The sequence below is a fragment of the Apodemus sylvaticus genome, chromosome 15, assembly GCF_947179515.1.
Source record: "Apodemus sylvaticus chromosome 15, mApoSyl1.1, whole genome shotgun sequence".
Lineage (NCBI taxonomy): Eukaryota > Metazoa > Chordata > Mammalia > Rodentia > Muridae > Apodemus > Apodemus sylvaticus.
Window position 1 is genome coordinate 85,480,018 of NC_067486.1, and position 27,710 is coordinate 85,507,727.

General features: G+C 45.5%; 3 protein-coding genes and 1 long non-coding RNA gene across 28 annotated transcripts in view; 2 read left to right on the forward strand and 2 right to left on the reverse strand.

The window, feature by feature from the left end:
* Spidr (scaffold protein involved in DNA repair) overlaps positions 1 to 20,282 on the forward strand; it is a 220,384-nt gene extending 200,102 nt beyond the window's left edge. For all 4 annotated transcript variants that reach the window (XM_052157865.1, XM_052157866.1, XM_052157867.1 and 1 more), the window contains 6 exons: positions 4,902 to 5,106; positions 5,922 to 6,068; positions 11,918 to 12,011; positions 13,610 to 13,724; positions 14,078 to 14,131; positions 19,746 to 20,282. In XM_052157865.1, coding sequence (XP_052013825.1) covers positions 4,902 to 5,106; positions 5,922 to 6,068; positions 11,918 to 12,011; positions 13,610 to 13,724; positions 14,078 to 14,131; positions 19,746 to 19,898 — 768 coding nt within the window. In that variant the 3' untranslated portion in view covers positions 19,899 to 20,282. The remainder of the gene's footprint in view (positions 1 to 4,901; positions 5,107 to 5,921; positions 6,069 to 11,917; positions 12,012 to 13,609; positions 13,725 to 14,077; positions 14,132 to 19,745) is intronic.
* On the reverse strand, positions 9,432 to 10,515 carry LOC127665514 (uncharacterized). Of its 3 annotated transcripts, none has more exons than XR_007973455.1 (4): positions 10,307 to 10,515; positions 9,809 to 9,904; positions 9,587 to 9,778; positions 9,432 to 9,556 (listed from the first exon to the last, which is right to left on the reverse strand). It is a non-coding gene; the product is annotated as an uncharacterized LOC127665514 (long non-coding RNA). The 3 variants fall into 3 exon arrangements; XR_007973457.1 differs by lacking the exon at positions 9,809 to 9,904 and adding an exon at positions 10,169 to 10,204; XR_007973456.1 differs by lacking the exon at positions 9,809 to 9,904.
* LOC127665512 (keratin-associated protein 10-4-like) lies at positions 14,151 to 19,746 on the forward strand. 20 transcript variants are annotated; one of them, XM_052157881.1, is made up of 4 exons: positions 14,151 to 16,150; positions 16,206 to 16,370; positions 16,480 to 16,754; positions 16,810 to 19,746. In XM_052157881.1, the coding sequence occupies exons 1-4, from the start codon at positions 16,117 to 16,119 to the stop codon at positions 17,254 to 17,256; spliced, it is 921 nt and encodes a 306-aa protein (XP_052013841.1). In that variant the 5' UTR covers positions 14,151 to 16,116; the 3' UTR covers positions 17,257 to 19,746. The 20 variants fall into 20 exon arrangements, with proteins under 20 accessions (XP_052013841.1, XP_052013843.1, XP_052013844.1 ...); XM_052157883.1 differs by having other exon boundaries at positions 16,480 to 16,589; positions 16,645 to 19,746; XM_052157877.1 differs by having other exon boundaries at positions 14,152 to 16,150; positions 16,206 to 16,589; positions 16,645 to 16,777; positions 16,833 to 19,746.
* A 751-nt stretch (positions 20,283 to 21,033) lies between the features above and the next one.
* Positions 21,034 to 22,245, reverse strand: Cebpd (CCAAT enhancer binding protein delta). The gene has a single exon (XM_052157891.1). The coding sequence runs from the start codon at positions 22,183 to 22,185 to the stop codon at positions 21,379 to 21,381; it is 807 nt and encodes a 268-aa protein (XP_052013851.1). The 5' UTR covers positions 22,186 to 22,245; the 3' UTR covers positions 21,034 to 21,378.
* Between the last annotated feature and the right edge of the window lie 5,465 nt (positions 22,246 to 27,710).

Sequence of the window (27,710 nt, forward strand, 5' to 3'; positions counted from 1 at the left end):
TTCTAGTTCCATCCATTTGCCTGAGAATTTCATGAATTCACCGTTCTTGATGGCTGAATACTACTCTATTGTGTAAATGTACCTGGTGTATGATGACGCCCTAAGCATGTGAGACTTCTTGTTACTCCACATTGTAGGCACAGGACTCTCCAGACCAGCGGCTGTGCAAATGCCAATTGCCCTTCAGGGAGATGCTGTAGCTCAGAGGCTGAGAGTGAGGGCAGAGTTAAATGTCAGTAGGACATGGAGGGAAACAGAGTGGCAGAAGAAGACATGTTGAGTCCTCTACTTGAGTACCACAGGGATCGGGTAGGCATGCTGACAGGCATGCATACAGCCTTATATGTAATAAGCAGATTCCAAATATGCAGGGGCAATCAGCTTGGCTTTCATTGGGGTGGGGGTGGGGTGTCTGATGGTCCTATGTTGAGAAACAAGTTGGGAACACAGAACTACTGTCCATGTTCAAATATTTTTTCTAGGTGACATGTAGCTATAAGAATTCTTTAACAGATTTTATGTTTTAGAATAGTTTGAGGTATATATAAGATCAAGGATAAGGTATAAAAAATTTGTCCATAAATGTTCTGCTTCATAAATACATAGTCCTCTGTTATCATCACCTCCCACTGTTGACATGGTTGCATAGAGTTCCTAGTTAATGATACGTATTCTCCATCTGTGCTCTGCCTGTTCATCCCTTCCTCCTGCAGACCCTTAAGCAGACAGTGAAACCCAGAGTGCCAGCATATTCTATTCATAGAGTACACACCATTCTGACATTGTTTTTTTCTTTCCATACCAAACATTTAGGCACCCACATCTCATCAGTGACTTGAAAGCTCAATTCCTGTAACACTCAGTAATAAGTATCCTGTTATCTAGCTGTATCACAGTTCATTTATCTCTTTACCTGCTATGATGGTCAGTATTGATTTTCAACCCGACAGAATCAAAAATCACCTAGGAGACAAACCTTTGGACACATTTGAGGGAGTTTGCAGACTAGGTCACAGGAAGTAGAAAGAGGTTACATTGGAGTAGTGCCTTCCTTGGGCCACGTCTCTCCAGAGTCAGCCTACAAAGCAGACGACAGTCACTGACATTGTGCTCCAAGTGGGTAGGTGCACTCCTAACCAAGCAGCACAACTCAACAGCATTATCCATGCTCTTGTTTTGTATGCACAAAGGGTACAGGAGCTCTCACAGACTCATGGCCATCTATAAAGCAAATGCATGTGATTCAATCTCAGAAGCCTTTAGTAGTTTTAACATTGCACAGAAGTGTAAGTAAGGCACTGTTCTGATACTCAGGCAGCCTTTTAACTATGAGCCCCTATAACATACGAAGTAAGTTGCACACTTCCAACTACAATGAAACATTTCAGAAAGGGAGGTAGGGACAATCAGACCAAAGCAAGACTAAAACTCAGCAGGGAAAAAAACAAATCCTGAAACTCTGTGTCTGGCATCCGGAGCTCCTGGTGGGATCTCCTGGGATCAAAAAAGCTCGAGTGGTCCTGCCCTCCAGCTCTGCACTCAGAACATACCAAACCTTGCACATGGCTGAGCTTCACCTCAGTGAAGATCCTGTGGTCCTGGCGTCTCCAGCACGCTAGTGCTTTCATCGTTTCCATGCAAAGACCACTCAGGACCTCCATTCAGACACTGAGTGAACATGAGTAAGTGTGCTGAGCACCAGCCTCTCCCTTGGCTTCCTGAATGTTAATGCTAAGCCCAGCTGCCACCGTCCTCCCCCACCTCCCCCACCATGTCTGACTGTGCTGGAGAACTACAGACGGCTAGAACTTCTGAAGCATCCTTTCCTCAGGTATCCTGTCATAGTATTGAGGAAAGATCTGCCAAAGATCTTGTTTGCTCCCAGGTTTTAGCAACTATATAGGAAAAGATTTATTTTAAACAAAGTTTAGCTATTGTATATTGCTAGGGTTTTTTTTGTATTAAAAAATATTTTGGGGGGGAAGTCGTGTGTGTGTGTGTGTGTGTGTGTGTGTGTGTGTGTGTGTGTGTGTGTGTGTGTGTGAGAGAGGGGGGGGGGGGAAGAGAGGTTCGTGTAGCCCTGGCTGTCCTTTAACTCACATTCTATAAGCCAGGTTGATCTGGAATTTATCTCAATCTCCCTGCTTCTCCCTGAGTGATTAAAGGTGTGCACCACCCCCTCCTGGCTGGAAGAGATACTCTTAACCTCAACTTTGTATATGCCTTAGTACTAGAAATAATTTGATAGTTAATAAAAGAAAAATAAGGATCCACAAAAATGGTTTAGCGATCAGACTTAATAACCTGAGCTCAACCCCTGGACCCACATGAAGGTGGAAGGAGAGCAACTCCATAACGTGTTATTTGACATCAGCACATGCTATCACACACACACATACACACACACACAATAGTAGCAACAACATTTAAAATTAAGTGAAGAAAACTAGAAGATGTTGAACCCTCAGTCATTTCACAAACAAACCATAGCCAAATCTTGGGTATTGAAGGAAAGCATTTTCACTTTTTACCCTCTGAGATCATTGTCAGTTTTTCAAATGTTAGTCTTACAGCCATTTTGGAATTAACCTTCCTATCTCCAGTGCTCAACAACACATGGCCTTACCATGTTGGTTACCATAGTGCCCTCACTTGTTGTTTCCAAGCTCCTGGACCAAATGTGACCATATGGCATGCTTACAACTGTAGGGCGTGTTAAGACCATATGGCATGCTTAGCTGGAATTCACATCTCAGCTGGAATACTTCCTACTGAGGCCTTTATGCCTTTGGGTTTTTTAAGAGCATGGACTTAGCTGGAATTCACATCTCAGCTGGAATACTTCCTACTGAGGCCTTTATGCCTTTGGGTATTTTAAGAGCATGGCCTTTTACAAAGGCCTTTATGCCTTTGGGTTTTTTAAGAGCATGGACTAATTACTTAGTATAATGTCTGTATTATCTAGCAGGTCCAAATTATACATTTTTGACAGAAATGCCTTGTGGCAATGCTATGCTTTCATTAAAAGACACACAGCTGATTCCTTCCAGAGCTATGGTGGCTTCTCAGTCAAGTGCTTTCCAAAGTTTTTTCATCTTGAAGGTGGCTAACAATTATTTCATACTTATTAACTCTTAATCATTTCCTGAGGGTTAGGAACAAACCTTGGGGACTCTTACAGACAACTTTGATATAAAACAGGTCAACAATTCTGGTACATGCACAGTAGGTTTCATGTTTTGCCTTGGGTTTTTTTTGTTTTTGTTTTTGTTTGTTTGTTTGTTTGTTTGTTTTGTCATTTGCAGGAGTTGTGATACTTTTAGAAGTTGCAGTAAGCTGGCATTCTGCCTCTGCCAGAGGGTCAGAACTTACATAAGTAGATGCAAATGCAGGTCAAGTGCAGTGTAAGCTCAAGACTTAAGCTGGTTCAGAGTGGGTGGACAGTATGCTTAGGAGATGTAGGTTGAGGTGAAGAGAGGGTCCTTTATCATTAGAGAGTAGATTACTTAAAGTAAATATTACTGAAGAAAATATAAACAGAGCCAGCCTTCTCCCTGTTGGTAAGGGAAGATTGGCCTCAAATTTCCTATGGAACCAAGGGTCATCTTGAACTCTTGATCTTCCTGCTTTCATCTTCAAGCCAACACATTCAGTTGGAGAGGAAGTTACCCATGGGAAGGCTGGAGCAAATTCCTTGGTAATGGTCAACAGTAGGAGGTATTGGTGTATGATGTGACTTCAGCCACCACACGTTGTGACACAAACACATCTGCCTCCTTTCTCTACTCACAGAGAGGGCTAAAAGCAACTATACTGCAATAGAAGCAAGACTACCTAGAACCAGATATAGGCTTCTAAATATCATGTTTCCTTTAAAATTCACCAGCACTCCTTGAAGAGAAGGCTGATTGTAAAACTGAAAGCCCTAAGAGCAGGCTGGAAAGACAGCTTTGCTGGCTAAAGGAGCCTGCTGCCAGGCCTGACAGTCCCAGGAACCATGGAATCTTCAGGAACCATGAGAAGAGAGAACTGAATCTCTGGCTTCCACAAGGGCATGTGCACACACAAAGACACACACACATGCACACATACGTGCATGCACACACACATGTGCACATGTACACACACTGAAAGGCAAAAGCAAAACAACCAACCAAACGTCAGCTGGGAACATCTTACTGTGCCAGAAAGGAAGAGTTCAAAGAATGGTGCCCAGGGCTTTCCTGTTGCTGTTCTCAATCCCCAAAACAATAGCAACTTGGAAGAGAAAGTTGTAGCTAGTAGTTCCAAAGGGGACACAGCATGTAATGATGGGGAAGGCATGACAACAGGCATATCAACCAGAAGCACAAATCAAAAAGGGTGAAATAGGAGGAAAGAGGGATCTCACAGCCCACTCCAAGTCGCATACTTCTCCCAAAAAGACTAGTATCTCCTAAAGCTTCTACAAACTTCTCAAACAGGACTACCAACTGGAGACCAAATATTCACATATAGGAGCCTTTGGAAGAAATTCATTTAAATCACCATGGATACAAATATGTTCAAAGGACTAGAGAGATAGATTAAATCTGGAAAAACAAAAACACTGAATGAATAGTAACAGACTATATAAAACCTGTTGAATGACAGTACTGTGCCTACAGATATAGGCTAGGAAGGAAGGAAAACTTCCCTCTGTCCCTTTAGAGGACCTGTAACAGGCACAGAGTGGATGTAACTGTGTCACTGGGTATTAATCTAATAACCTTGATATATAAACTTTATTAGGTATTTTAAAGTATTTTTGAGATAATATATTAAATAAGGAGTATAGATAACCCCTGAGATTGCTTTTAAAAGGTTTTGGCTATACATAGTTAATAGTTTTTGTTTGTGTGTCTTTTACTTTTGAATTGTAGCTAAAGAATCTTTTGGCGCAAAGGGAAATCTGGCTGCTGGTGACTGATATCACCCTACAAACACAGGATGAAAGGGACCACTCTCTTCCCAAAACTCTGCCAGTCTATATAGCCCCCTCATGTGTGCTGTGCCCAGAGGTGGTAGAAGAACTTGCCATGCCAATGCCTCATAACTTACTCTTCAGGGATGCTCTTCAAGACAATGGTATGCTGGTGCATCTTGACTGCTTGGGTAGTGCTTGATTGTTTGATTGACGCTTACTGCGTACACTGAGACTCTATCCTCTTTCACAAAGCCCAGCGCAAGTCTAGCCCTGGGATGGAGAAGCCATCCTACCAGCCATGGGCTCTCATCACTTCGTGCCAAGGCCCACCTGATAGCAGCCAGCATCCTAAGTTGTAGTAAGTGTGGAGAGACACTATTGACCACTCCATAGTTCTTAACAGCATCTGTGCTTACCTGGAGACCACCTACAGCCATGGCCTAGATGTTCTTTTTTTTAAAAAAGCTAGAGAACAAGGTATATGTTTGCCCTGTAACAAAGGCCCAAATAATGGGATGCTGAGGCAGGAATATTATAAGTTAAAAAACAGCCTACATCACACTGAGACCCTGTTTCAAAAAATAATAAAATAGATTATGATATGATGATAATGATGATGGTGATGATAATGATGATACAGTAGGCTTTAGATCAATCTATACCTTTTCTTGGAATCAAATACTTAAACTTCCTTTTTCATTTTATTTACGTATTACCTTGAATACCATAAAATTCACTCTTTTCAATTTTATCTGAAAGTAGTACCTTTGTTCTTTTTCAGCTTAGTTCCCTGGGGTCTTTAAGATGTATTTCCATGTAGACTCTTGCACACCGCACATGTCTGACATTAGCAACAGACCAGCCGCCATCTAATGCCTTTCTTCCTGCAGAGCTTGCAGTGGCTGATGAGGGAGGCAGGCTGGAAAGGTCGTGCTTTCCTTCATTGCTTACATAATCTGAAATGTCTCCATGGCAGGTCGGATCGTTTGTATTGAACGGACAGTCCTCCTGCCCCAGACACCCCTCTTGTGTGTACCTTCTGCTTCCTGTGACTTGCCTGGTCCAGTGACACTAGATGAGCTGAGCTGTCTCACACCTGTCAACTCCATTTGTAGCGTGCAAGGTAGGTAGCCCTCTGACTGGAAGCAGAATTTCTAATGTCTTACATGCCATGTTATTTTAAATATACTGCTAAGTTTTGTTGTTGGCGTTCCAGATGTTGGATTTAGAGGGACAGAACAAGAAGATGGTCTTTTATTGTGGACTTGGAGTCTATATAGGAAAATTTAAATCAGGTACATGCACAATCAAACAGGACTCCAGTGTCTCAAATGAGGCAGAGTAAAATCTAGGAAGGCTCCATAAAGGCTGGCTCCTTGGGCATCTGCAGTGGCTCAGCCAATGAAGGGGTCTGCCCCCAAACCCAAAGACCTGAGTTCAGTATCCATCATGGACACAGTGTTAAAAGGGAGTCCCTTCCCACAAGTTGTTCTCTGTCCTGGGCATGTGTACAAGTGCATGCTTGTGTGCATGCACACACACGTCCATGCGAAAACACATATACCAAAAATAAATACATAATTCGTTCTAAAACCTGAGTCTTAACAAGATCTGAAAGGTACATCAAGGAACAGGACCTATAAAGAGAGCCAACCAGAGAGCGCGGACAAGCCAATGGAGAAGGGTGGGGAGGCTTAGGTGCAGGTACCAAGAAGAGGCTGGAAAGACAGCCAACTGTCAAGAATATAGTCTGTTGTGCACAGAAGTAGGTAGCTTCGTATTGACAAAGTCACAGAGCTAGCCATGTACACACAGAGAGAGCACCTGTGGTGATAACATGGGGAGTGGTTGAAGACACTAGCTTTGAAGACTTGGGTATGTAATCTAGACTCCACCCTGAAGGTAGAGAGGGGTCAAGAGGGAATAATGTAGCGACAGAGAAGTAAGCATGAGGTAAGTGGAGGAGTGGATCGCCCTAAACAACGATGGGTTGGGTAATGTGTCCGATCAGGAGGAGCACGGAGAACAGGTGCAGCCACCTGCCAGCTTCCACTTCCGGCCAGGAGGCACCCGGGCAGGTCTGCCCTAGTCAGACATAGAATGGGAGGCAACTTTGAGGACGTGCCTGTGTCTTGCTTGAAACTTTGGCTATTTGTTTGTTATGCTTCCCATTGTTATTTAGTGTATTCTAATTATATATGATAATGGATTTTGTTATGACAGTGTCATACATATACATAAAGCATTTTAATTATTCACCATTTACTGCCTTCTCTTTCCTCCTTCATTCCCACTGATTGCCTTGTTTGGATAGTGTTTTGTTTGGAGGTAGTTATAGTTGTATTTTAATATTTATCGTATGTTTAATTATGTGTATTTGCATGTGACTATGAGACATGTGCACATGAGCACAGATGCTCTCAGAGGCCAGAGTGTCGGCTCCCCTGAAACTGGACTGCGTGGGTTCTGGAGACTGAACTCAGGACCTCTCCAAGGACAGTGCACACTCTGAGCCAGGCAGCCATCTCTCCAGATCACTCAGTTATATTTTAATAAGTTTATAAAATAGTTGATTTGGGTGTTTTTTGCAGCATGAGGAAGAGGTGTCTCAGCAGCTGATTGTACATATTAATCCAGAAATGAGAATCATGCCAGTACTTCTCTATGTCTATGAAAATCATTTTATAATAAAAGCACTGCCTGTCCATCAGAGAAGTTCTCTTGTACTTGTGCTGCTGCGCCTCCCACTACCACAGACAGCTGTGGAGCGAGGACGTGTTGTAGATGGGGCAGGCAGGCCCTCGCAGGCACGCTGCCCCTCTGCCAGCACACCGGCAGGCTGGCCCAGGCCTTTCTTGGCTATCATTTCCAGTTTCTGTAAAGAAGGGTTTAAGGAACCAAGTCTGTGTCTTGTGGATTTTAGCTTTGGTCTTGCTAATATTTATCATGTATTGTACCACTGAGCTACAAAGGTGCACAGGCGTCTGTGTGTGTACATATAGCCTTGCAGCGAAACCAGCAAGCCAGACCCTAGCACATGCTTCCTCCCATGCCTTTAACACATCATCTGTCTGCTTTCTGCTTCTAAGAATGCGCCTGCTCTGGACCATTTGCCACTGTTGATGATCTGAGACAGGATCTCAGGTGGCCCTTGAAGTCCTGGTCCTCTGCATGTGGGTGGCAGTTGTGGGCATGTGCCTCCACGCCTACTTTGTTTTGTTGTTGTCTGTCAGACGCTGTCTTTAATGCGTCTGTGTGAGTGCCTACACGGTCTCTGTGTCCCACATGCATGCCCAGGCCTGTGAACATCAGAAGAGTGTTGAGTGTCCTGGAACTGGAGCTGTAGCAGCTGTGAACCACCTGATACGGCTGCTGAGAGCCAAACCCAGGTCCTCTGCAAGATGAGCGCGTACTCATGCTCTCTCCAGCGGTTAGTTGCTACTTTTTAAATGAAGTTTCTCACTGTGACCAAAGCTATCCTGCGCCTCACTGTGTAATTCATGCTAGCCTTGAATTTGAAATTCTTCTAGCACAGCACACTCCCATGGTTCAGGGACAACACAGAGTTGATTGGGTAGGGAAGGACAGGTGGGTCTTTGAGGAGCGTGAGCATGATAAAAATGCATGGTACAAATTTTTCAAGTAACCAATAAGAAATGACAAAAAGGGACATTATTATTATTTTTCATCCATTTGACCCACTTTGATTATATTTATAGACAGTGTTGTTAGTTGAATCAGGTTCTTCAAAATCAAGACCTATCCTCATTTCTAAAAATCATTCAAGTTAGCATCGCATGGATGTATTTTAATAAGCCATGCCTGTTAGTTCTCATAATTCTGCCGCACTGTCTGTATATCTTGTTTCCTAATGTTTGTTCTAGTGGAGAAAGACATTATGCTTCAAAAATGAGAATGGGGATAGGGATATACCTGTGAAGTACATTGAGAATGGGGATAGGGATATACCTGTGAAGTACAATGAGAATGGGGATATACCTGTGAAGTACAATGGGGATAGGGATATACCTGTGAAGTACAATGGGGATAGGGATATACCTGTGAAGTATAATGGGGATAGGGATATACCTGTGAAGTACAATGAGAATGGGGATATACCTGTGAAGTACAATGAGAATGGGGATATACCTGTGAAGTACAATGGGGATAGGGATACACCTGTGAAGTACAATGGGGATAGGGATATACCTGTGAAGTATAATGGGGATAGGGATATACCTGTGAAGTACAATGAGAATGGGGATATACCTGTGAAGTACAATGAGAATGGGGATATACCTGTGAAGTACAATGGGGATAGGGATATACCTGTGAAGTACAATGAGAATGGGGATATACCTGTGAAGTACAATGAGAATGGGGATATACCTGTGAAGTACAATGGGGATAGGGATATACCTGTGAAGTACAATGAGAATGGGGATAGGGATATACCTGTGAAGTACAATGGGGATAGGGATATACCTGTGAAGTACAATGGGGATAGGGATATACCTGTGAAGTACAATGAGAATGGGGATAGGGATATACCTGTGAAGTACAATGGGGATAGGGATATACCTGTGAAGTACAATGGGGATAGGGATATACCTGTGAAGTACAATGAGAATGGGGATATACCTGTGAAGTACAATGAGAATGGGGATAGGGATATACCTGTGAAGTACAATGGGGATAGGGATATACCTGTGAAGTACAATGGGGATAGGGATATACCTGTGAAGTACAATGAGAATGGGGATAGGGATATACCTGTGAAGTACAATGGGGATAGGGATATACCTGTGAAGTACAATGGGGATAGGGATATACCTGTGAAGTACAATGAGAATGGGGATATACCTGTGAAGTACAATGAGAATGGGGATAGGGATATACCTGTGAAGTACAATGGGGATAGGGATATACCTGTGAAGTACAATGGGGATAGGGATATACCTGTGAAGTACAATGAGAATGGGGATAGGGTTATACCTGTGAAGTACAATGGGGATAGGGATACACCTGTGAAGTACAATGAGAATGGGCATAGGGATATACCTGTGAAGTACAATGGGGATAGGGATATACCTGTGAAGTACAATGAGAATGGGGATAGGGTTATACCTGTGAAGTACAATGGGGATAGGGATACACCTGTGAAGTACAATGAGAATGGGCATAGGGATATACCTGTGAAGTACAATGGGTATAGGGATATACCTGTGAAGTACAATGAGAATGGGGATAGGGTTATACCTGTGAAGTACAATGGGGATAGGGATACACCTGTGAAGTACAATGAGAATGGGCATAGGGATATACCTGTGAAGTACAATGAGAATGGACATAGGGATATACCTGTGAAGTACAATGGGGATAGGGATATACCTGTGAAGTACAATGGGGATAGGGATATACCTGTGAAGTACAATGGGGATAGGGATATACCTGTGAAGTACAATGGGGATAGGGATATACCTGTGAAGTACAATGGGGATAGGGTTATACCTGTGAAGTACAATGGGGATAGAGATACACCTGTGAAGTACAATGCTTGCACATGCTAGGCTTGCTCACACTACACAAACAAAAACAGGAGATAGGGATGTGGGAGAAGAGAGGAAGAGAAGCTGGACGGCTGAGAAGCCTTCGACACCTTGGGAAACTCAGTCACTTGCTACCTTTTCTTCTACTATTGAATCGACTAATTCAACAAGGATGCCAGAACATTGATTCAGATGGCAGTGCATGTCCCAGATCAGGGACACCATCTTCATTTCCACTGTGTACTGCCCACCTTCCATGTGCTTCAGCCTGCACACTCACTCACGCCCAGGCCCCTGAGCCAGCTTCTGTGCTGTGCTCTGCAGAGGCTGTTCCAACTGCAGTGTAGACGTTATCCTTTGGTGCTTCCCCAGTTGAACTGATGTGAGAGGAGATACTGTACCAGTTTTGTCTCTTAGACTCCTTATATCCCATACTATCACACACACACACACACGTTTATTGATTGAATGGATCATAAATGTTTTGTCAAAAAATATATTTGAATATATTTGAATATATTCAAATTTCTGTTCTATTCCATTCCATTGTACCACATAGGTTCTCTCTTCTCAGGTTCATTGATCCGTCTTGCTCGGAGTTTGGGTAAATTCCCTATCTCCCCCCACCACCGTTCACAATACATGAGAGCGATTGCTCTCACCCTACTCCATCCCAGAATTCCAATTGCTCTTCCATATGTCCTACCTTGTAATCCTGGCTCAGTCCATTGTTTATAGGCTTTTTATTGACAGGCGATGCTTCTATTCAGTATATAAGAGAGTCTGTGTTTGGGTGTGGGGAGCGGGATAGTGATATATACTCCATTGCCCATGCACAGAGGCCACAGGAGGACATCACATGTCCTGTCCTATTATCACCCACCTTACTCAATTAAGACAGGGTACTTACTGACCCTGAAGCCAGGAAGCCCAAGGGTCCCTCCTGTTTGTCATCGCGGGCCATGTGCATCCACGCTTGCCCTTTTAGAGCACTAGAGACTTGCTCTTACTTTCTCATGTTTGCACAATTAGCACCTTTTCTCTGGGAGCCATCTCCCCAGCTCTCTAACTGCATGTACTCATTTATTTATTTATTTATTTGTTTATTAATTTTTGGGTTTTTTAGACAAAGTTTCTCTATCCTGGAACTCACTCTGTAGAAAAGGATGGCTCTGAACTGAAAAACTCAAAGATCTGCCTGTCTCTACCTCCCAAGTATTATTAAAGCTGTGTGCCAGCATACCAGGTTATATATCTCAATCACAATAACCAAGTAAACCAGAAAATCATATTTAATAAAAGGAATTAATCAACAGCATATCTACTTATCTCCTTCTATGAGAGAAGTAGCACAAAGATGGGCAGTTTCAGGGGCTGCAGTACTGGTCAGTGATGACTTGGCCTTTCTTCTTACTGGGCTTAGGTACTGTGGTTGACATAGATGAGAGCACTGCTTTCTCATGGCTTGTGTGTGACCGGTGTGGCAATGGGAGATTGGAACAGAAGCCAGAAGATCGGTAAGGATGCCTGAAACCCCTGGGGCCCAAAAGGCATGGCAGTAACCCAGCCCCAGGCCCTAAAATCGTTTACCCTATACGTGGGTTCCCCAAGCACGTAAGGGAACCCACTTTGCTGAGCTGCAGAATAGAGGCTGTGGTACTGCTTTGTGGGTTTTCCTAGTGAAGAATCCAATCATTGTAGCTCTTCCTGGCCTTAAAACTAAGATCTGTCCTTCGTGCCTTCATTACTAGAAGAAAGAAAAGGAAATTGCAGACAGGTAAGACAAGACAAGCTGCACAGCATGTCCTAGGACTCCCCCAGCTGCCCCCAGGCTTCCCAGGGGACAGAGCAGCTGCGTGACATGTTCTAGGAGTTCTGCAGACTTCCCGAGGACAGTGAGCAGCTTTCGGTAGATACCCCTTTCTACCCACTTATCTTAGCCTCCTGGGCTAAAGTCAGAACTAAACATTTGTGTTCGTTATAGCTTCTTTGCTGCTGTAATGAGACACGGTGACCAAAAACAAGTTGGGGAGGAAAGGGTTTATTTGACTTATATATAATACTCCATCATTAGTGGAAGTCAGGACGGGAACTCAAGCAGACAAGAATGTGGAAGCAAGAACTGATGCAGTGGCCATGGAGGAGCGCTGCTTACTGGCTTACCCCCCATGGCGTGCTCAGCTTGCCTCTTTATAGAACCCGGGACCACCAGACCAAGGGTGGTTCCATTATCAATGCTATTGGCTCTTTCCATCCATCACTAATTAAGAAAACGCCTTACTGCCTACAGCTGGATCTTAGGAGGCATTCTCCTACCTTAAGGCTCTAACCTTCTAGATGGCTCTAGTTTGTGTCAAGTTGTCCTAAAATTCTCCAGCAGAGTGTTGGTACCATTGTTTCTCTGGAGTGACTCTCTGCCTCCCAGTGGACCTTGTCATATGACAGACCAAAATGTGTCATCGTTTCTTGTTTGCTTCTTAGAATCAAAGAACGGGGACTGGAGAGAGAGCTCAGCAGTTACGAGCACTGGCTGCTCTTCCAGAGAATCCACATGGCAGCTCACAGTTGTCTATGACTCTAGTTCCAAGGGATCCAGTGCCCTTTTCTGATTTCTTCAAATACCAGGAGTATACATGGTGGACAGAATCCATACAGGCTAAATATCCATATACATAAAAAATAAGTGTTTTAAAGAAGCAAAGAGCACATAGCTTCCTGATGCCGAGGGTTATTGTGAGTCCACACACAAGTTATTTCTGGACTATGTCAAAGAGGAAAGGGAACATGGGTGTGTGTGAGAGCAGTATGGGGGTGAGGACACCAGGGCTGATGAGCGAGGCTGCCTTGCCAGCAGGCCTCCCTGAAGGTCTGCCCTCCACTTCCTGGAAGGCTGCCTTCCCCCATGTTCCTCATGAATATTCTTCTTTGTGCACCTAAAGCCCCCTCAGCAGCTTCCCTCTGCTAAACCGGCAGAGCCCTACCTCCTGGCTGCTTTTGACTGGCTTATTTTGACAGCAAAATTTCTCTACTGAGTGTTTAGAGACTCTCTTTGCTGTAGAACTCTTCCGATACATATCTCTGGTGGTTCATATCCCTATGTGCCTTCTCACAACAGAGGCTCCTTCTCCTGCGGGGACTGTTCCCAATTGGTCCCGTCACCTCTTCAAAAGAGGCACCTGCATGTCTTTCTGGACTGCCCCACGAGACCTGAGAGTACTGTGAAGATCAAGGTAGGAAAAGGAGCCTGGGGCTCATGTTTGATTGCATGTGCCTCCTCTGTGGACAGCAAGAATAAGGCTGGAGCTGGGCTGCCAGTGTGTCCTTTAGTTCACCTTGTGGTGAAGTGTGCGTGCCAGTTAGGAGACTCTAAAAGAGCTTCTCAGTTCCTGGGAGAAGGGGTGGGGGGGTCACCAATCCCAGTTTGTCTATTCAGTGCCCTGCTGAACTTAGGGCTCCAAGACTTGTTGAACAGAACAAGGAAGCAGACAGCTTAGATTCAGTGTTGATCTTCAGATAGGAATACCTTAGGTGAGTTCTTGTCATTTGCTGGCATATCATGAGCCCTTCTTTCCTGTTGCTGCAGCTCTTGGAGAGCAGTATTTCTTTACTTCTGATGTCTGCTGCCTCCAAGGATGGGGTAAGTACAGTATGCCCTTTGTTCTTCAGTCTGTGTGAGGCTGTCTCTGAAGGAAGACCCCTGTGCTGGCAATTACAACAGTTCCTGTTGTAACACCACAAGTCACGTATGTGTTAAAACATGTCCACCTTGCCTCTGCCACCACCCATGTACAGCAGCAGGGCAGAGATGTTCCTCTCTGGAAATGAGACTCGCTGGAAATCTTCCTTCTTGGCTTCATGCAGCCTGGAGACCACAGTCCTTTTTCATGGCCTCCTAATCACAAAACAAAACTGCTAAAGACATGCTTTTTTTATTTTTTAATTTTGGTTTTTCGAGACAGGGTTTCTCTGTGTAGCCCTGACTATCCTGGAACTCACTCTGTAGACCAGGCTGGCCTCGAACTCAGAAATCCACCTACCTCTGCCTCCCAAGTGCTGGGATTAAAAGTGTGCGCCACCACCACCCGGTAAGACATGCTTTTATTAAATTTATTTGTTTACATATTTATTAATGGATGTGTGTGTGTGTGTGTGTGTGTGTGTGTCTATATCAGTATACAATACAAGAAGACGCTTGAGAACAGCTTGCAGGAACCAGGTCTCCCTTGCCCTGGTTCTCAGAGGTTGATTGAACTCAGGTCAACCTCTGATGACCAGCACCTTTACAAGCCATCTTGCTAGCCCTGCAGCACACTTTTTAGTTTTCACGATGAATCTGGACTCTGAATGCTTGAATTATTATTGTTGTTCTCTCTCAGAACTTTGGTCTTACCTACCTTGAAAATTACTATAGCAAGACTTAGTAAACTGTGGCATGTCTCCAGGAAAAGAATTCTGAGAGTTAGTCCTCAGAGCAGGACTTCATGACAAACATGTGCCGGGCCTCAGACCAGAAGTTCAAGATACATAACTACATAGCATAGATACATAACTACATAGCAGGTTTGAAGCCAGCGCTTGGCTACGTGGGACCCTGTCTATAAATAAATGCACTGTAGGTAGCTCATGGAATTGATAATCCAAAACTAAGGCTAAGGCTGTCAGAGTTTGGATGAAATTGGAGGCTGCATAAGTAAACTCTGAGGGTTACTGGTCTGAGCTGCGGCTCTCAGCCCTGACTTCACAAGGTGCCACCGTTTTTGTCCCCACACCAGCTTTAAAGCTTTTTGGTGGCCTTGACCTCCTAACCTGGAACTTTCACCTGAGCTGTGGCTGACACTGTCACTGTTTCTGAATAAAAGAGTCATGCTTTGACACAGTTAGAGGACACAGAGGCTGACGTTTTCTTATGATGTAAGAGCCTTTAGTTGCCATGGCCTGCGATGCACTGCATTGCTGACACGTGGCCTCACCGTCACCGTCTCCATGATGGACTCAGCACAGAGGCATCCCCCCAAGGTAGCTGTTTATCTCTGCAGAAAGGAACAGTTGGTAGTTGGAGTCAGCGCAGACAGGAAAGCATGAGACAGGGACTTAAAGAACTCACAGTACGTAAAGGCAGGTAGGGAGCAGGGTCTTGGCTGACATAAGATGAGAAAAGGGTGATGCTGAACCGGGAGAACACCACAGCTGGTGAGCTGAGCTTTCCCGTGGGATGGACACGTGTGCTCCGGACAGAGGATGCTTTACAAAGGTGGGCCAGGTTCTCTAAGAACACGCTCTGTGCAGAGGCGGGAAAGCATGGAAAGCGCTGCTTGGATGAATAACAAAATGAACCCAACCTCCTACATAAGCCAGCCTAAGACTCACAACCATCGTAGCCACACTCTGATCCATGTGCAGAGAGGCTGACATCTGCCCTCTGACTCAGTGGCCACCACTGCACTCATGGGGCCTCTGTAAGATAACATCTCTATGGGGACCTAGACACCAGGAACATTGACAGAAATCCTCCCTCCTTTCATTCCTACTGACTCAGATATCTTGTTTCGGCAACACACTTAACTTCTCAACCAGAATGCCTCTGGTAGCTGAAAACCTGCTGATCAAGCTTTAAAAAAAGGCATGTGGGCATGTACTCCTGTGTGTGGAACTGCAGGTGTGCATGTACCTGTGTATCAGGTGGGCATGTCCTCCTGTGTGTGGAACTGCAGGTGTGCATGCACCTGTGTATCAGGTGGGCATGTCCTCCTGTGTGTGGAACTGCAGGTGTGCATGCACCTGTGTATCAGGTGGGCATGTCCTCCTATGTGTGGAACTGCAGGTGAGCATGCACCTGTGTATCAGGTGGGCATGTACTCCTGTGTGTGGGACTGCAGGTGTGCATGCACCTGTGTATCAGGTGGCATGTACTACTGTGTGTGGAACTGCAGGTGTGCATGCACCTGTGTATCAGGTGGGCATGTCCTCCTGTGTGTGGAACTGCAGGTGTGCATGCACCTGTGTATCAGGTGGGCATGTACTCCTGTGTGTGGAACTGCAGGTGTGCATGCACCTGTGTATCAGGTGGGCATGTACTCCTGTGTGTGGAACTGCAGGTGTGCGTGCACCTGTGTATCAGGTGGGCATGCACTCCTGTGTGTGGAACTGCAGGTGTGCATGCACCTGTGTATCAGGTGGACATGTACTCCTGTGTGTGGAACTGCAGGTGTGCGTGCACCTGTGTATCAGGTGGGCATGTACTCCTGTGTGTGGAACTGCAGGTGTGCATGCACCTGTATATCAGGTGGGCATGCACTCCTGTGTGTGGAACTGCAGGTGTGCATGCACCTGTGTATCAGGTGGGCATGTACTCCTGTGTGTGGAACTGCAGGTGTGCATGCACCTGTGTATCAGGTGGGCATGTACTCCTGTGTGTGGAACTGCAGGTGTGCATGCACCTGTGCATCAGGTGGGCATGCACTCCTGTGTGTGGAACTGCAGGTGAGCATGCGCCTGTATATCAGGTGGGCATGTACTCCTGTGTGTGGAACTGCAGGTGAGCATGCGCCTGTATATCAGGTGGGCATGTCCTCCTGTGTGTGGAACTGCAGGTGTGCATGGACCTGTATATCAGTCTTCTTGGACACTAGCTATACTGTGTATGTGTGTACACGTGTACTTGTCTTTATGCAGGAGTGCATGCACTTCTATATTAGGAGTCTACTTGTACACTGGCTATACATACATATACATTTACCTTACGTACATGTACACAGATATTAAGTAAAGTGACAAAGGGAGGTCACAGCTTTGGTGTCACCTTTGTAGGTGCTCTAGTTTCATAGCACACATCTGTGAGAGAGACAAGGAGCCATCCCAGCGTGGAGCACTTTTTAGCAAGCTCTCTACACTGCCCTCAGCTCTGCTCACTGTGACACCGCAGGGCCTTTACCTCTGACCTGGAGTGGAGCCTGACAGAAGATGCCGGTCACAGCGGCAAATCACACACTCTGGATTCTGTGGGTGTTTTATGTGAGAATTCACATCCACAAAATCCAGAGAATCAAATTAGGGGTCTCCATAAAACCATGCTCCATTCCTAGAGCAAATGCACTATTTTATACTGGTTAAGATACTCAGATGTAAAATGTTTGTGTTTACTTTGGTCACACTGTGAATGTGAACGCAGTGGGATAACTGTTCTTGCTGTTTCTTACTGGTTACATTACAGTGATATAGGGTTGAAATCTGTCCCTTCAACTTTCAGAAAAGGCACACATATCGTATCTTAAAAAAACAACAAACCATGGGTAGCTCAGCAGAGCAGTCATTGCCTGGCATGCTTCCAGCCCATCACTCAGTTTTTCTCAAAAAGATATGAAATTAAATGAATAAATAAATAAAGACTTAAAATCAGATAGACACATGTTCATATATGTAGATACCTATTCGTATGGACAGTGCATGATTTGCTGTTGTCGATGGTTTAAATTCACCATGTTGATTTCCCCTAAATACATATGACTTATGATTATAAAACATGAGTTTAAGGTCCACTCAAGGGTGATAGAAAAGATTTTTCACTGTCCTTTACGAAATCCAAATTACATACTTGATGAGCTGGGTGTGGTATTTCACACCTGTAACCCCAGCACCTGATAGGTAAGGCATGAGAATCAGGCATTCAGGGTTGTCCTCAGCTACACAGCAAGCTTTAGGTCAACCTGAGCTGCAACCCATGGGATCTTGACTCAAAAGAAAACAAAAAATCCATCTTTTTACCAATGAAAAACATGGGAATTCTGGCATCCTCAATTTCACACTTACACAAGCATTGGTTAAGGAAAATAGTAAGAGGCACTGAAGGAGTTCTCAGCCGTCCCGCCTTTGCCCTCCTCCTGCCAACTAATGATGGCCTAGTACTCTCTCCAGATCTCACTGCGGAGCAGACTGTGAGCTTGGCATCCACACAGGGAACCTGCAGAGAAGCCCCTGCCCAGTATCCAGTCTTCATCTCTGGGCCAGCAGTTCTAATTCTTCCCATCAGTCTATTGAACTGCACTGTAGACCTTGTTCATTTGCAAAGTATTAAGTAAGCTACATTGGGAAATTGAGTCTGCATATGTCACGCTCACATGCCAAACTGATCCTGACGATAACTGTACAAAACATAGCATCTAGCATACTCCACACAGACATCTCCACACAGACATTCTGGGCTTCGTTGGGATGGTACATTTCTGCTCCACTGGGCATCAGCTGGTACCCTCAAGGAGGCTGCAGCCACAGATGCCTCCCCGGCCAGGGCTGTTGGCCCACCTTCCTCACAGGCGCTGACTGGGCTGGCCACCTTCCTGAGTCTAAGACATCTCTATGTCCCTTCCACTGCACTCCGTCCCATACCTAAATTTGAGAGCATAATCACTATGTCAAGCCCAGACCAGATCAAACTATGGTCACGGGTAGAACGCCCCTAGAACCCAAAGCTGTGCCGGCTACATTCTCTGCCCTCTCCAGCTCTCCATCTCCTTGGCCATAGATGACCTGAGTTCCTTGTCAGCTGCCTTGTCCCGAGGACAGGCTATGGTGCCCATCGCACTCCTCTACACTGGCCTCCGCAGTCTCAAGTTTGCACTTTTATTTTTAGCCCCACACTCACTGAAAATACTCTACAGTTAGATCATAAAAGCCCAGCCAGGGCACAGCCACTCCAGGGACAGACCCTGCCGCCCAGTACCCGTGTCTCTCTCTGTAGAGGAAATTCTCCCAAGATTAATTATGTGGATAAAACCTCCAGTCACATTACCACAGCACAAAAAGAAATGTTTACCCCGAGTTAACTCGAGAAGAAATGGAGTCCAACTGAAGAGGGAAGTTTGGGGGCAAGCACCAGGAAATCCTTTGGCCAAAAGTGTTGCTAGATTGGGGAAGTGTCCCCAAAGGAAGTGGGAAACATACGCAAACCAAAGCCCAGCCCCCATGGGCACTTCCTCTGCATATTGTCTTCCAAATCCTGTCCTAGGCCAGTTTATCCTGGCAGCCACTAAAAACAGCAAGACTCAATTGTCATAATAAAGTAGTTCATTTTGCTATGATAAACGGTATTTTTATAATCCACACCTCCTCCCACCTCCCCAAAAACCTTTTACATTGTAAGGAAGGTTACAGCTTGTGAAAGGAAGGACCTTTGTCCTGGCCGTGGTATTGTTGGGAACAGAATGTTCAGGAATCCAGGACTGTTTGCTTTAGCCAGAATGCTTCTATCACTGCAGAGTTATGAAGTGGAGAGCGTCCTTGGGAAGGAGATGGGACCTTTGCTCTGCTTTGTCCAGTCCATCACTGCACAGCAGACCAGCTGCGTCACTCTGGAAGAGATCGAGCTTCTGAGCCTGGCCGGAACTCCTGCTGCTCAGCCTCCCCCCTGACCTGCCCGCTTGGCCAGGGGCTCACATGTTAACCCAGGGGTTTTATGGTTTTCAATTTAGTGGGATTCTTTTCTTTTTTTTTTTCCTGGTAAAGGGATTAATAGTGTAGTTTTAAATTAAAAATGAAAATATCTCTATTACATTTTTTAACTACCTTCCTACAAGTTTTGAGGACATGTTTGGGTGTTTCTCGTGTCTTCTGTGTCTTCAGTGTGCGCCACATAGACACTATAGCACATTATTAGGAAATGCGCTTTGTTGCTTATCTACACGTTTTTTCTTTGCAGTATTTAATATTCTCTGTGAGACTGTTGTTAAGCTTCAACCAATATCTCATATTAAAACATTACTGTTCTGTTCCAATAAATCAATGTCCAACCTAAACACTTCGTGGTTTCAGTGTTCTAGAAACTGCCAGAGATGGCACTGTCACCTGAGTTGGGTGTGACAAGAGCTGTATAAAACAAATTTCTGTACCTTACTCCACCACACACCTGTCAGAGACCCTGAAGAACTGCAGAGGGCAAAGGTCACAGACTCACAGCAATCCACTAGTCTGCACTTTGTGCAGGGATTTGAATTACAAACAAAGCTGTATGTTTGGACACTGGAGGTTTTGTGTTTTCTTCTATACAGCAGCATAATAACAGGCGGTGCGGGCTAGCAAAGGCCAGTTTTCTTAGGAGAAAGGCACATAGTTTGGAGGGTGGGGGAATTAAGCCCGTAAACATTACAATTACTGGCTTTGGGGGCTGCCCTCTTTATATACTACATAGTAATTTGTCCTGGTGCACATTTTAAAATCTACACGTTGTCCCTAGATTAAGGAAAGTAGAAGCAAAGAGCAATCAAGTTTCAGGTTCTCCGCTCTCCCTCCCTCCCACCCTTCAGCAACCACCTGAAAGGCCAACTGTTGTCTGCCCCAGGTCGGCATGGCTGGGGCACATCTTCCACCTAGCATGAATTAGTCATGCTTCCCCGCGTTCCTTCTGCGCGCAATATAGAACATGAGGAAACGCCATCTCCTTACCCCGTGTGGGCAACGCACCTGGTCCTGTGGCTCCCAGGTGCTTGCTTTGCCCTGGCGAAGTCCCAATATATTGTGTGCGGGAGAGAATGAATATAGGAAGCTGCGGCGATTTAAATGCTTCTTTATTCTTACAAATACTGTAAAAACGAATATAAAAAGCATGTGCAGTCTTTTCCTCTTATCTAGAAAAGTCTGTCCGAAGTCTTTTCTACAAATGTACCTTAGCTGCAATGGTAATGAGACGTAGAAAACGCTACCATTATATAAAAAAAATAATAATAATTTAAGGGGGAAAGATTCTTATAGCGTCTCTCGCAGTCCAGTGCCCAAGCTGCAGCTTCCTGTTGCTCGCACGCCCCAAAGAAACTATAGCGATTCGAGCGGCACCTGCTCCCGCGGTCGGGATCTGAGGTATCGGTCGTTCAGAGTCTCTGTGGCCCACGCCGCGCGTTACCGGCAGTCTGCGCCGGTGGGGGGCAGGAAAGGCGGACTGGGCAGCTCTTTGAAGAACTGTCGGAGGCCAGCCAGGTCCCGCGTGAGCTGCTCCACGCGCTGATGCAGCTTCTCGTTCTCCGCCGACAACTCCACCAGCTTCTGCTGCATCTCCTGGTTGCGGCGCTTGGCCTTGTCGCGGCTTTTGCGCACAGCGATGTTATTGCGCTCGCGTCGCTGCCGGTATTCGGGGCTGCCGCGGTCCGGACCCCTCTTGCCCGCGCCCTTCTCTCGGACAGGGCGGGCCGCGAGGCTCGGCCCCGGGCTGCCTCGAGGAAGCTCGGGCGAAGTGGGTGGAGTGGGCTGAGCCGCGGCCGCCAAGCTCACCACCGTCTGCGCGCACGCCGCCACTTGCGCCGGCAGCAGGGAGCCGGGCGCGTCGCCGTCGCCCCAGTCGGGTTCGCGCTTGAGCGGACCCCTGGCGACTGACCCCACACCCGGGGGTCGCGTAGGGCCTCCCTGCAGCAGCTCTAGGCCGCCCCCGCCGGCCGCTTTGTGGTTGCTGTTGAAGAGGTCGGCGAAAAGCTCGTCGTGGCACAGCTCTAAGGTGGGCACGGCGGCCATGGAGTCAATGTAGGCGCTGAAGTCGATGGCACTCTCGTCGTCGTACATGGCCGGGGTCGTGGAGCCAGGCTCCCTCAGATCCCCTGGCTCGGGCCCTCGGCCGGGCTTGTCCACCCTGCCTGGCTCGTAGAAGGCCGCGGGCTCTGTGGGCCAGGGTGCGCCGCGCGCCGGGCTGTCCAGGCTGAAAAGCGCGGCGCTCATGGCGGCGTCGGCCGGGCCTGGCGTCCAAGTCGGGCTGTCACCTCGCCCGCCCGCCCGCCGCCTTTTCTAGCCCCAGCTGACGCGCACGCCCCGCCCCGGCCCCAGCGGATCGGGAACCGGAGCGGGGAGGGACCGGGGAGCTGCTGGGAACGACCCGCCCTCTGCCCGCACTCTTGGCCTTCCCTCCTTCCTGTTTGTGCGGTTTGGACCTACTTAGCCGTCCGAGCCTGGAGCGAAATGAAAACCTGGATTTAGCCTCGACACGCGCAAAGCGGGACGCCTTCAGTCATCGCAAAAGCGGAACAGGGAGCAGGGCTCCGCGGCCCGAGTCCATAGCTACTGTCCTGGCGCCTCTGTCACGGGGCCAGAAGGAGTGAACGGAGGTTCGCGGACCCGGGCCTCGGCCTCTGCCCGCCCAGAGTGAGCGCAGCCAGCAGGGGTCTCCGGAAATTCGAACCCTTTCCAGCCACGCTTTTCGGGTGCTGAGACCCAGATGCCATCGAGGTTAGGTTCAGCAACACAGCCTGATGGACGGACAGATCGACCAGGCTCCCCGCTGACCACAACGGAAGAGTGTCGGCCACCCTAAGCGCGGTGCGGTGCGTTTCTCCGCACCTGACAGCGATCTTGGGTGCTCCCACATTTCTTCCACAGCGATCTTGGGTGCTCCCGCATTTCTTCCAGGTTATTAAAGCTGTGCCACCTGGTGGTAGCATAGCATCTCGCTGTTTCTTTTCCTTGCTAAATGTACCCAAAAGAGATGTTATTCTAAAGTAAGCGTGGCTTGCTGAGAGAACGCTACTTTACATCAACACTCATAAAGAGGTTTTAAGTTGCTAGCTCCAAAATTCATGAAAAGATAAAGAGAAATTTCAACCACAGCTACTCAGACCTGAGTAAGCTAGATGGGTAGTTGAGTCCTAGGAGTTCAAGTGCCTGACAGCCTGTCTCAACAAAGCAAAAGTCAAGAAAATCATCTGTCCAAATTCAGATGTGTCCCTCATAGCCGTCCCCTAACTGGTTCTGATTCACCAGGTGTGTTGACCAACATCAGCTGATTTACACAGAGCAGCCTAGCTCCTACCTTCAATTCCAAAAGAAAATCCTAATGATGGGCTGTGGAATATTTAATAGCTTTTTTTGAAAAGAAAGGTAAATACAGTTTTGGAATTTTATGATAAATGATGTTTATAAATGGCCTATGATATTGATATCAGAACTAATTATCTCTGAGGTTAAATCCAACACACATGTGAACTCATATACATGCATAGGAAAGCCCTAGGAGAAAGTTCCTGGTTCTTAGCCCTGGAAGTCATAGAAGCATGGTTAGGAACACACGAGTCTGTCCCTCAGACAGGCCTCACTCTAAGGCTGTTTCCAGTGACACAACATACTGTTGTTGATGCCTGGGTCCAATCACTACATTTATGAAAAGTTGTATTTACCAGACTGTGGGGCCGATTAGAATGTGTAAGAAGGATGGGCCACATGGGCACCACTGGGCTGCACCTGAAAGCTCTGTGAAGTCTGTGTTCAGAAACCTGCCAACCAGTGCTTAATTTTCCACTTTCCAGAAGCAGACAAAGGCAGCATGACAGAAAAGGAAGCATGAATGGATGTTCTGTGGCATTTGAGAGCTATTAAGGTTTAGCTCCTGTGACAGTCATCTGTAACCCTCTCAAGACTGTTCCCACACACCGCTCCTACCTCAAGGACCTTTCCTAGCAGCGTGGGTGACATAATCAAGATGGATATGAACACTTTCCGAGCGTCACTCCTGTGAGAAATACATCATCCAGGCGCTCATTTTAAGCTCTTCTCAGCGCACCTGTCAAAAGCCTTCTGGTTAGAATCCTTGATTCCCTCCCTTTGTCCTCAGCAACATCACACATGGAACGTGACACCCACTCTGTGTGGGCACCTTGGTGTTTAGATTTCACGAGACTAGCAGTGCTGGCAGTGTCTTAGCGTCAGACTTGGACGATCAGTCTGGTCACACCAGCCGATCTCCCTGAGCTCCTGCTTGCACATTTCATTCCATACAAGAACAGTTCTCTACATGGAATACTCAAGTATGTATAAATACTCTAAAATATTTCCGGATAGTTCCAGGTAAACTGAAATATGAAATCAAGCTTGAAGAGAAGTAAAATTTGCCAGTATTGAAGAACTGAAGGCAGGAGGATTGTGGATTTGAGGCCACAAATCAAGAAAGTTCAGCTGTGCGGTGGTGTGAGTGTGAATGGCCCCACAGGTGCACAGGTTTGATTCTTGGTCCCCAGCTGGTGGAAACATTCCTGCCTGCACTTTAAGATGTGAGCTCTCAGCTATTCTTGCTGACGTGCCTTTGCTCAATCATCATGAACTTTAACCTTTTGAACTCGTTTCTTTTATAATTTGCTTTGGTCAGACTCCTGCCAAGGAAACAGGTAGGCTGACTGCAAATCTTTACCTCTTCTGCTCCTCCAGATCCAATCCCCCAGTCTCATCCCCTGCTCAGTGGTAGAATACCTGCTGCTGTCTCTCTTTCCTCTATAACCTCATTCCCCAGTAGATCACAAAGGTCTTCTCCTCCAATCTTCCCTCAACTTCTCCCATTTTCCCAACTTCTAACACCAGCAAGCACTCCCTCTAAATACAGAATCTGAACAGGCTAGGGAATCAGATAAACTAACTGAAGACTTTCATTACTTCCTCCTCTTCTCCAAACTCAATGTCCTAGCTCCATCCCTGTCTCTGTAAGAGAACACCAGTGGCAGCCTTCCCTCCTCCCCTACCTATGGATCCCACAGACCTCCTCCCTCCTCCCCTACCTATGGATCCCACAGACCTCCTCCCCCCTCCTCCCCTACCTATGGATCCCACAGACCTCATCCCCCTCCTCCCCTTTCCCCTCCCTTCCTCACACATTGCTTTATCTCTGCACCCAACTCTTAACGTATATTCCATGCTAACCCACAGGCCACTTCTGCCAGGGAAGCAGGCAAACTGGCTACAGATCTTCACCTCTCCTTCTGTTTCTCCTGATCCCATCCCCAGGCTCATATCTAGCTGTCCAGCAGACCTGAGGTGAGCTCCTTCCACTCTCTGTCCACATTCAAGGAAACATTGGTGAAACACTGTTTTCCTCCCTCCTGTGGACCCCGCAAGCCCCAACCTGTCCCCAGCTCCCAGTCCACAGACCCCTTTGACCTGGAACCACCGGTGGCCATGGGTATCAGGTCCACAGGAAATCTACAGACAACACACTCCAAGAAAATCGTTGAGGAGACAAACCAAGGAGCCCAACACCCTCTGAGGAAAAACAAAGCCTGATCTCATGAGCCAGAACTGTAAGCTTCCTAATGCCAGAGGCCTGGACGCCAGCATGAAAAGACCTCCATTGGAGCACAGCAAGCCTAACACAGTGGGCGCTGAACAGCCCAGCATGGGGGAAGCACAAGGAAAATGAATAAATTTCATCAGTCTAGGAAAACACAAATAGTGGAAGGAAATGAGTTTTTACTGTTCAAGACTTGGACATGGAAATAGTATCAATAATGGAAACACAAACTGAGAGAATTTAGAAATGAAAAATTAGGAATTTGAACAGAAACAACAGAAGCAAGCTTAACAAACAATACAACAGATGGAAGAGAGAATCATAGGTGTTAAAGATATGACAGAAGACATGAATATATCAGTCAAAGAAAATATTAAATAAAAAAAAACTCCTGGCACAAAACATCCAGGAAATCTAGGACACTATAAAAAGACCAAATCTAAGAATAGAGGAAAGAAAAGAAACCCAGATCAAAATCCCAGAAAAATATTTTCAACAAAATCATAGAAGAAAAATTTCCAAACATGAAGGAGATGCTTATAAAAGTACAAGAGGTATACAGAACCACAAACAGATTGGACCAGAAATCTCCACAGGACATAATAATCAGAACCTTAAATGTACAAAGCAAGAAAAAAGAATATTCATATTTATTTACAAAATAAAAGTAGAATAGGAATGAATGCACAATATGCCCAAACTTATGGAACACAATGAAAGTTGTTCTAAGAGACAAGTGCCTACATTAATCAACATGGAGAGATCTCATACTAGCAATTGAACAGCTCAACTGAAAGCTCTATAACACACAGGAGAAATCACACCCAAAAGGAATACACAGCAAGAAATAATCAAACTTGAGACTGGAATCAATAAAGTAGAAAAAAAATACAATACAAAGAATCAATGAAGAAATATTTGGTTCTTTGAGGAAATAAATAAGATAGACAAACCTATATCCAAATTAGCTAAAAGAGAGAATATCCAAATTAACAACATCAGAAATGAAAAAGGAAGCATAACAACAAACACTGAGGAAACCCAGAAAATCATGAGGATATACATTAAAATCTATACTTCACCAAATTGGAAAATCTAAAAGAAATGGATAGTTTTCTCCATAGGTAATTTAATTTACCAAGGCTAAATCAAGATCAGATAAGTCTTTTAAATAGACCCTAGTGAATTAAATAGAAACATTCATTAAATGTCTCTCAACCAAAGAAAGAGAGAATTGCAGACTGATTTCTCTATTAAACTCTGATGTAAAAATAATAAAATGCTTGAAAACTGAATCCAAAAACACATGAAAAAGATCATCCACCATGAGTAAGTAGGCTTCATTCCAGAGATGCAGGGGTGTTTCAACATACATAAATCAATAAATGTAATATACAATAAATGTAATAAACAGAGTGAAAGAGAAAAAACACACAAACATCTTACAAAATGTAGAAAAGGCCTTTGACAAAGCCCAACACTCCTTCACAAAAAATAATCCTGAAGAGATTAGGGTTACAATGGACTTATCTAACCATTACTGTAGAGGCAGTTTACAGTAAGCCCATCGAGACAGCAACTTAATGGAAACAAACTCAGCACAATTCCACAAAAATCAAGAACATGGAAGGCTACTCACTTTCTCCATACATTTCAATATAGGATTTAAAAGTTTCCCATCCACTAGAGGCCTAATATCCAAAATATATCAAGAACTCAAGAAACTAGATATCTAAAAATGGAATAATCCAATTAAAAATGTGTACAGATATAAAAAGTTAATTCTCAAGAGAAGAAACTGAGAATATCTACAAAACATTTATCAAAATAGTCAACACCCTTAGCCATCAGGGAAATGTAAATCAAACTATTTGAAATTCCATCTTACACCTGTCAGAGTAGCTGAGATCAATAATACAAGTGACAGGTCATGCTGGCCACGATGTAGAATAAAGGGAACACTACTCCACTGCTGATGGGCGTGAAAACTTGTAACTACTATGGGCGTCAGTTTCCTAGAAACATGGGAGTCACAGATTCCCTATGCCGCTCTTGGGCATGCACCACAAAACACTGGCTCAACTATGTTCATTGCTACTCAAGTCACAAGAACTAGAAACTGGAAAGAACATAAATGTCCCTTAACAGAAGATTGGATAAAGAAAATATGGTACCTTTACACAAGCTGTTTAAAAAAACA

Excerpts from the sequence above, each read along its gene's own strand:
- LOC127665512 (XM_052157869.1), top strand. The coding sequence starts at position 16,125 with ATGTACTCCTGTGTGTGGAACTGCAG. Across the intron at positions 16,151-16,205 it reads TCCTGTGTGTGGAACTGCAG|GTGTGCATGCACCTGTGTAT; the intron begins GTGTGCATGTAC and ends GTGGAACTGCAG.
- Cebpd (XM_052157891.1), bottom strand. The coding sequence starts at position 22,185 with ATGAGCGCCGCGCTTTTCAGCCTGGACAGCCCGGCGCGCGGCGCACCC.